General features: G+C 35.6%; 1 protein-coding gene across 1 annotated transcript in view; it reads left to right on the forward strand.

Annotated features, from left to right (window-relative positions):
- Nucleotides 1–156: 156 nt before the first annotated feature.
- LOC104402631 (chromosome unknown open reading frame, human CXorf57) overlaps nt 157–9480 on the forward strand; it is a gene marked incomplete at both ends in the record, with an annotated part of 11359 nt that continues 2035 nt past the window's right edge. Inside the window, 10 exon segments of the mRNA XM_010010551.1 lie at nt 157–285; nt 683–825; nt 2654–2846; nt 5928–6036; nt 6189–6280; nt 6375–6497; nt 7423–7530; nt 9115–9282; nt 9448–9476; nt 9479–9480. The exon segment at nt 9479–9480 is cut by the window's right edge and continues 142 nt beyond it. Of these exon segments, the coding sequence (XP_010008853.1) occupies nt 157–285; nt 683–825; nt 2654–2846; nt 5928–6036; nt 6189–6280; nt 6375–6497; nt 7423–7530; nt 9115–9282; nt 9448–9476; nt 9479–9480 (1096 nt within the window).

A 9480-nucleotide genomic window follows, 5' to 3' on the forward strand; every position in this document is an offset into this window, starting at 1 on the left:
CGCCGGGCTGAGCTCCCTGTCAGAAGTAACCCTTCGATTCCGATAGGTACTCGTATGAATGTGCCATACGGGTCATAGTTTACATGTTCATGTTACTTGGAGAGGGTTTTTTAAACTTTCCAAAACATTGACTGAAAATACGGTGCTTGCACCCAGGCTCCCGAGGTGTCAAAAACATCCTGTCCCGTAGTAATCTCTTGGCTAGTCCGTGGGACTGGTGCTCGCGCCTGCAAGCTGCCAAAACATGGTCAATGTTGAGGGGCTCAGGCCAGTCCATGAACCCAGGTGAGGGAGGTATAAGTGGGACTTCTGCATGAGTGTGATGCCCTTGTAGGCTAATGCCTATACCTTTTGCGTTAGCTCTTCTGCTCATCTGACGATGCTTGTGTGTCATTTAAAATGTGTTGCCATACTCTCTTTCAATTAATAACAAAACCAGAAAAACCCCAAAACAAATAAAAATAATGCTGTGTGCAGATAACTCAGGATTTCATGGTGAACAGTATCAGGAAATACGCCTTTTTAGCTGTTATTACAAACATTAAGAAAATATATGTGGCGTCCTCATCTGTGCACTTTACTCCTGAAAACTTAAATGTTCAATCATAAATACTACTTTGGTCTTTTTCTCTTTCTTTCCCCCTCCCCCACCCCACCCCTTCCTCCCTCCCATTAACCTTAGTCTCCAAGCTGACTTCTCTTGGTCAGCTGGAAATGACATGGAGAAGCAGAGTTCACTACCATCCACTTCTTGTGAGAGTTCTGCACAAATCTAGACTAAGGTACTACGGGAAACCAGAGAAAAAAATGGATATGCCTTATCAGGTAAAGAGGGATAAATGCATCGGTTAACATTTGAACAAATACTGTAGGATATTTGGAAATCATTATTCCCATGTAGAAAGTACATAAAGTTAAGAATATTGTAGCTACTTTACATTAAACTTGATACTTTTACTAAAATGCTGAGCCCTTTCAAGTAGACCAGTGCCCAGCCTGTCTCTGAACAATGGTTACTCTGGGAAGACTAGCAGCCTGTTTTATATCTGAGCGTAATGTTACATGGCATGGAATATACCCTAGGTCAGTTCAGGTCACCTATCGCAACTGCGTCCCCTCCCAGCCTCTTGCCCATCTCTAGCATACTTGCTGAGGTTGCAGAGTGAGAAACAAAGACTTTGACACTGTACAAGCACTGTTCAGCAACTATAACATTGGTGTGTTATCAACACTGTTAACAGTTGCATATCTAAAACATGGCATCATGCAGGCTGGTGCAAAGAAAATCAACTCCACCCCAGCCAGACCCTGTACAGGAGGGCAGCACTTTACAAAGAGCTCCAGTAACTCATATGATTCTTCCATGGGGGAGAGAGGTACAAAGCATCTTAATGAAGAGCTGTGGTGTTCTTTTATTACAAGTTTCCATTCCTTTTGCACTTGAAGGTGAATCTGGATCTTTTTATTGGATGTACTTTTCAGCAGAGTCTAGATGATACTCTAACTTCCTTGGCAGTTCATCAGTCACATTTCCTGTTGTTAGGTGTAGAATCAACACCCAGAGCTAGGTTAGCTCAAGAAGTTAGGAGACAGATTTTATATGCTCTTTGCTTTATGCGTTCCTTCTTTAAAGTGTTGTGTGCTGAATTATTGTTGTTAGATAAAAGCCAATGGGTAACAAAAGATTCAATGACATAATGGTTTACTTTCGAGGATTAGTTCATGACTAATCAAGAATATTAGAATGAACTAATAAGTGTTGATTTGTATAGTCTCTGTATTGAACTTGAAATAAGGAAAAGAGGGCTTTAGAAGCAGCAAGGGGAAAATATACATAAGGTGCTAGATATGTTCAAGAATGGTGATATATTAAAGAGAGTAGTATGAACAAAAGCAGATGATTAGTTGGGGCTGGTGAATGGATAAAATGAAGTATTTTGATAAAGCTGAGATTTTTTTTCAGTGGCTTACTGTCTTTTAAGACCGTTATAAAAGTGTTTAAAAATCTTTTTCACAGTTTAGTTATGGATTAAAGTTCACCCAGTTTAAAAAAAAAAAGAAAAAAAAAGAAAAAAACAAACAAAACCCAACCAACAACTGGTATAAATCTTTGTCATGAGAAACACTTGAATGAAAATGTAGTGGTTTGCAATGCAGGTTATTTTAGGAGTTTTTGTGTTTTGGTAGGTTGTGGTTTTTTGCTTCAAAGTCAGACTTGCATCATGTTTTGAACAAAATTGCTTAGCAAATAGTCCTGTAACATCTCAACTTCCAAAATATTTTTCTCCTTCATGGATATTTTGAAATGTTATTCCAAATACAGCATTTTCTCTGACAAAGAAGAATCTTTTCAGTATTGTTTCTTGTACATGCTATTGCCACAGTCTTCTCCAAAAAAACAGCGTGAAACTGATGTCTCCTACCATTACTGAGCACTGGAAAGAGAAGAGTTCAGGCTGGAACAGTTGTGGAAGAATTCTTTTGTGGAAATTAGGGATTTCTTCAACTCTAATATTTAATACAAGTTTTAGAACATACTCTGTATCTATCTGTAATCATCAGAGAAGTTGTTCATAAGTAGCTGATGCGTTATATAAAATATGTACCAGAATGATAAATAAGATATGAATGTATTTGTCTCTCTTTTCTTTAGGCTTACTTTGAAGTTGCTGATGGTTCAGGCATGATGTCAATGGTTTTGTGGAACTCATTGTGTCCTGAATGGTATAACAGTATGAAGGTTGGCACAGTACTACTTCTTGAGCAGTATGCTGTCAAAACCAGTTACCCATTTAAAACAAAGCCAACCCCAGGGGATTCACAGATGAAGAGATTTGCTACAATTGGTTAAGTATCACAGAAACGTGTTTTGATTCAATTAAATACAGCAGTAAAAAGTTAGCTTTGCACAGAAATAGAATAGAAAGTGATCCATTGCTGAGACTAATTGATAAGGTATATATCCTTAAATATTAGCTCTGAAAGGTGTCTTAGTATCCAAGTTCTTATTGTTCTTGGTTCGTATTTGGATCATGTCTACAAAGTTTATTGCCACAGTTAGTTAAAACTTCTATTTAAAAATAAATAAATAAAAAAACTAATCCCTGATGTCAGTTATTGGGGTCATAAAGACAGGCCTCTGATACTGAATTTTAATGTGATTCTACTTCCTGATTAATAATACAGATATTCGTGCACTGCTCGCACATTCTTCCAGGTCACTGATCTGACTTTAGATTTTAGTATGTATGGTCAAGGACCAGAGTATCTGCAAAGCTCCGCTGGATAAAAAGTTGCATTGATAACTGCTGTCTGTGCTGAAACAGCAGTACCATGGCAGTGCAATTATGACAAATAGCTATGAGAAGGTGTTTTCTTACTTGTGGTTGTTTAATGTGACAGATATTCAAAGGAGCTATGCTACAGAAATACAAGTGCTGCAGTATAACAATAATAGACTTTTTGGATGGGATTTGGACAACTTTTTAGTTTTTTCATTCAGTGAACATGAGTTCTTTTCCCTTTTTTACTTTTATACTTGGAAAAAATGACAGGCAACATTCAGAAAATTCATATAACTTCTTTTAAATAAGGAAATATATATGCATGTTAGTGAAGGATATATATGTATTTATAATTTAAGAATAATGACACTTTCCTAATGCAGTTGCTACGGTGTGCAAAAATAAACAATATTTTCCCTGTTAGAAGCACTGTATTCTCTACCTAATGTATCTTTGCCTTAAAACCAGATCTTAATGTCTGATGTGTTTGTGATGAGTTGGCAGAAGAAAAATGTTTAGCCAGAAATGGAAGTTTGTGAGGGAAACTGATGATGATTATAAACCAGCCCTGAAAATAATTATAATTGCCACAAACCCTTTCTATGGAGAAAGGACAGAATAAAATGTCATCTGAGGTGACTTTCTCTAAGGGCAAATATCATTCTGTTTTGATGGCTGGGATTTCTGCAAGCGTTATTGGGGTAAAAATACTAACAGAGATCACAATGGAAAAGTAGGCCAGTGGGCTGTAAATGGTGATGGATATGTAATGGAAGAATTAGAAGACAGTCTATAGTAAGTGCCATGATGTATTTTTCAGACCATGAGTAAACTGTAAAATCACTAATCCTTGGTTCATATCAAGGTATGTACAGTATCTTACTCCTTTTCTCAGCACAAAGTTCAGAATTTTGTCTTATTGTGAACTTACAAAAGCACATAACATCATGTATTGATGGATCTTATGCCTTTATCCTGTAAGAAGAGAATCTAAAGAGAACAGAATATCCATTAAAAACTTCTCCAGAAGTTATGAAATTGATTTTAGGCAACTCCTGGTGCATGGGTTTGGGGTTTTCTTGTTCAGATGAAGTGCACTTTAATGCCTTGCTGATTACTCCATTAATAGATCTCTCTATACGCCCAATATGGGGCAATATTTCAGGGTTTTTTAAGCATGCCCAATGAGTACTCTGAAAGTTCTTCAGCTTGCTAGTTAAGGCAGTCGGTTACACTGAATTGCTTAAGTAATAATTACTTTTTTCATCATCTGTTTCCAATTTGTGATTCCATCAGATTCCAATATTCACTTGTAAATGTTGTAATATATGTCTGGAGGGTTAATAAGGCCACGAGGGAAAGGACTTTCCAAATCAAGAGTTCTTGCAAGACAGTATGCTTCTGGCATATTCCTAGATTTCTGTGAATCAAGTTCTGCATTGCTTGCTTCTGTTTGCAGCTGCAGCATTTTATGACATACTGAAAACTGCTGTTTCAGGACTAAAAACTTTTGGAGCTTAAATAGGTATTACCAACACCTTGAATTCCACTGCTAGGTGATGTGTGCATTTTGCAAATCACCGACTTCATGTGGTACCACTGAAAACTGCTGTTTTGAACAGCCTGGGCCTACCTTAGCTTCTGAAGCATGCCGGGGTATAATCTTGAGTATATGGCTTTTGTCTAATCTCAAAATGATGTAACAACTGGTAAATAGTTTTGATGCATGGGGAAGTTTTGTTTTCAGGAATTTTCTCTAAGGTACTGTCTTAAAATACCATATGTAAAACCATGATTGTTCTCCAAATACATTGCTAGAAAGCAGTAGCCAAAAGAAAATTCTTAAGTAGAGGCTCTGATTTCAAGTCTAACGCCTTCCTAACGTTGCATTGCTAGTATGAAACGCAAATATAGTTATATATTGTATACATTTTTAATACCTATTTAATTACTTTTCCGAGTACATTATTTGAATAACCGTTTACCCAAACCAAATCATCTTGTAGAAGCTTCATCAGAATCTGTATTTTTCATACCAGCAATATTTCTCTTGTTATGAGAGAGACAGTAGAGAACCACCTTGTGTATTCTAGATGCTGAAGCCATTCTTCCTGTATTTTTTATCTGTTTGCAGAACCCCTTGCTTCCATCAGTGCTCCACCATTTTGTTATTAAATATCTAAACAGCCTGCTTAATAAATCAAAATTTTCAGGTGCTATAGAGAGAAAGACCTTGAAAGACATGAAAGACTTTTTGTTCTCCTCTATGGTCATGGGATATTTCTATCATATTAATAACTATCTGAAGTGGTATCAGATGTGGAAGGTTTTATCTCCTAGTTCTTTCTTCTGTTTTACTTCATTGTCTCCAAGTCAATTTTAAATCTTGGTAATGTTTGAGAATGAAGCTTGCATAAGAAGTACTTCATATCTAATTAGGATGGTAATATTAGTTTCTGTGCTGTTTTTTTTAAATATCTGGCTGGATCAGACTAATGGGCTCATGTAGCAAGTTTAACATTGCTCAGATTATAAAATTACACCATTGGATGTTGTACCTAAATGCCTTGCTTTATTCTAATGATAACATAAAATCAGAGGAATTGATTCATAATTTCACAATTTTTTTCTTTTCATTGTCAGAAATCAGCCTTAATGTTCGAGATCCTCCTACTAAAATAAGTATTATTCCAGAAGAAATGGTTAAACCAGAGTGGGGGTTACCTGAAGTTAAATATCGATTTATCACAAGGTAAAATACAATTTTGTTGGCTGTCCAGCTGGAACTTTAGTTTTACTACGTTATACTGAATGTTAGTTGGAAATGTTTTTTAAAAGTGCTTTAAAAAACTTTGTGTTTTGCTATTAACAAGTACTCATTGTTTTGTTCTTTTTTGGTTTTAGGTCAGAACTGGATGGCTTACCAAACAATCATTCCTGTGATGTCATTGGTCTTGTGACATTTGTAGGAAGGGCTGAACGAGCAAGAAAGAAAGGTTTTTCTATGAATATAGCTTTTGGAATTTGTCAACCAATATTTAACATTCTGAATAAATGCTTATACATTTTTCTTAATATTTGTTTATATAGAACATGGTGAAGACTTCTGGCTCTATCGTTGGGCACATGCCATTGACGGGACCTCAGACCAACCATTCATACTGGAATTATTTGCAACTTCTCAGCCAGAAGTGTTTGAGCATATTCACCCAAGTATTCATCTCTCTATAATGCTTATTAATAATTATTTATAGTGTTCTAGTGGGTTGCTAATCTCAAATTCTGAGTATAATTGCCACTGAATACAAAAATGCCATGGTTTAGCTCCTTGAAGGGAAAATAGCAAATCAGAAATAAAAGTTTAAAGATAGAAAAAGTAAGTATCTGAAACCCTTATCATATTGCAATCTGCCAGTTGGTCTAAACAAATAGATGGCCAGCTGGGCCTGGGGCTCATCTGATCTCATTAATTTCAAACAGAAACTTAAGTGAAGCGCCTGGGGCAACATCTCTTGCATCAGAGGCAAATAAAGCAGGCAGCTGGTCAAATCCTTTTGTCCTGTAAATAAGTAATTTTTTAATAGACGGGAATAATTTAAGAGGATTGGCAGAGAAGAGAGAGGTGAAAGTGGAAAAGCTTAATTTCTTTGAATAAATATTTTTTGGCCAAAAAGCAGTCATCACCCAGCTGTGTTAGTTATTACAGGTAAGCTAATAATGATGTATTTCAAACTGGGGAATCCTTAATTAAGTATCTTAGAGGAACTTTAAATGTTTCTTCTTGCCATCTTTCTCTTCTCCTCCAACTGCTCATCCTTCCATTTACACTGGTTGGTTTCACGTGCATTTTTTTATATCATATAATGCAGGGCTGGCTGCACAACCCTGTTAAGATTAGGGCTTTATTCATCTTGAGTGTTCTGGGGAAATGGCAAAGAATGACTTTCCAGTGTTCAAGTGAGAAGCTCAATATGTGCTGAAGCATTTGTTAGCTCAAAACGTAAAATGTCTTGCTTAGAGCACTTAATAAAATTAATCCAATGTGTATCAGTCTTAACATTCTGAAATCAATGAAATACCAGGAAAAAAAACCTAAAAGGTTTTTTTTGGTTTGGTTTTTTTTTTTTTCCCCCTCCAGTGACATATTTGGTGTGTACACAGATGAGAGTGGTACGGGACCTCACTGAGAATCCTTCCAGCACAATTTACCTTACAACTTCAAACGAAAGTCAAATATTCATTACAGGTAATTCAAACTAGTTTTAGTTTGATGTAGTTTTCATCTTACTTCTTTGAAAAGGATGTTTTAATTTTGCAAAAAAATAATCAATGCCTAGCATTGGTTTCTGTGTCAGAAATGATGAAATACACTGCAAAAAGAAAAAGGAAAATTGCATTCTCATGAGGCATTAATGGGTGTATCTTATTAGAAGTACCAAAGTATAATTGGGTTAAATCATATGTTTGCTAATTCTTTCAGACCATTTTAATCCTTTGATAATGTAGCAATGCAGATTAATACTTCCTTAAAAACACTTGCTGCTTTTCTGGCTTGCGTATTTCCATACTAGAAAAACAAACAAAAAAGGATGTAGTTGTCCTAAATTTGTTTTAGCTAATCGTTTTCACCAAATATTTGGAGAGCTATTATGTTTCATCTTTCCCAATGGAAAAGGGATGTGGTGCTGGGTGGCACTGAAGGAGCATTCCTTCTGGTAGTCTTTTTGAATACTTCTGTCTATAGTTAACAGTACTCTTTATGGTATTGTGATACTGTACACTAGCTACTGCCTGTCAATGTCACAGGCAGGATCAGACACAGCTGTTTATACTGTATTTGCTCTTGAATCGGAAGGCAGATTATAGCAGTGCTGCAGGCAGGTGATGTTCTGGCCTAATTGTAAGGGGGTATAAGATGTAATAAGTGTATCTTTTCACTGTTTGTTTATCTAGCTCATTTCTTCAGTGTTCCTAACATATCAGTCACCCAGTCTGAATCTTTCTCTTGACAAGTAGGAATAGAGAAAAAAAAATTTCCTGAACATAGTCAGTTCTATACACATGGTCTTTCCTGACAAGTTGGCTAGGGTGTTTTGTGCTTAACTGGACTAGCAAAGCAAGCTGGTTTTTTTTTTTTAGTAGGTTTATAATGACTTAATTTACTCCTAAATGAAGGATTTGAGAGGTGTTTTTTTGACTTTGCTTTCCTTCAGTATATTTTCTGCTTAGTTTTCTAATCAAATACTTAAGCTTTCCTCTGCCCTAGCTTTAGTTCATTTTATGTCTGTTTGGGTCCTAAATGAGAACTACAGCTGGAGATTGGAAACTATTAGATAAGATCTATTTCAGTTCACAGGTTAGACATAGACCTGATCAGATTAATATTTATTAGACAAAACTGGTATTTAGTTGATATCTTGGTATTTAAACAAGCCAACAGTGAATACATACCTTGCCAGTTACCTGCCAGTAACAATCTTTGCTGAATGATATGATGTATCTGCTCTTTCCTGCTAATAAAACAATTTCTGATCATTTTATTGTTTGTATGCTCCTCTGAAAAAGTAGTCTAGTAGAATTTTTGCTAGTTGTTTTATTTCTTTCTGTTGTTAATATTTGCCTAACTTTCAGTGTCAAATGCAAGTCAAGGAATTCAAGATACTCATAAGACACTAATAATTGGTAGAAAGATGTCTTTTGTATTCTGTAGTCCAGATTTTCTTAATCTGGTTTTTTTTTTTTCTACATAGTGTTAAGAATAGTTTCAGGATGAGAACAGATGACAATAACCTGCTTTGGTTTTGACACTGAATTATTTTTGTTTTAAAAGGGTGGCACAGGGGCCAGCCATACACCAAGGATACCAAAGTAAGAAACTTCATTCAGTGGACTAAAACACAAAACGAAGTTGATCAAATGGAGAAAGCTGTCATTGGTGGCTATTATCCTTTTCCACGACCTCCAAATAACTTTTTGAAATACTGTAAAAACAATAAAGGTATTGTACCCTCAAATATCTTTAAAGATTTAAAGTTATTGAGAAACACAAATTTAAATCGGTTTAATATTTAGTAACAAATTTTCTTTTGATTCTTGCATTCAGATATTTTGATATTGTATTTCTTCAAAACTTTATGGAAATTTATTTTATTTTTTTTTCCAGTTGAATCTGTTTTGAAAGCTATAGGTGAAACAG

The sequence above is a fragment of the Nestor notabilis genome, unplaced genomic scaffold, assembly GCF_000696875.1.
Source record: "Nestor notabilis isolate BGI_N333 unplaced genomic scaffold, ASM69687v1 scaffold29982, whole genome shotgun sequence".
Classification (NCBI taxonomy): Eukaryota; Metazoa; Chordata; class Aves; order Psittaciformes; family Psittacidae; genus Nestor; species Nestor notabilis.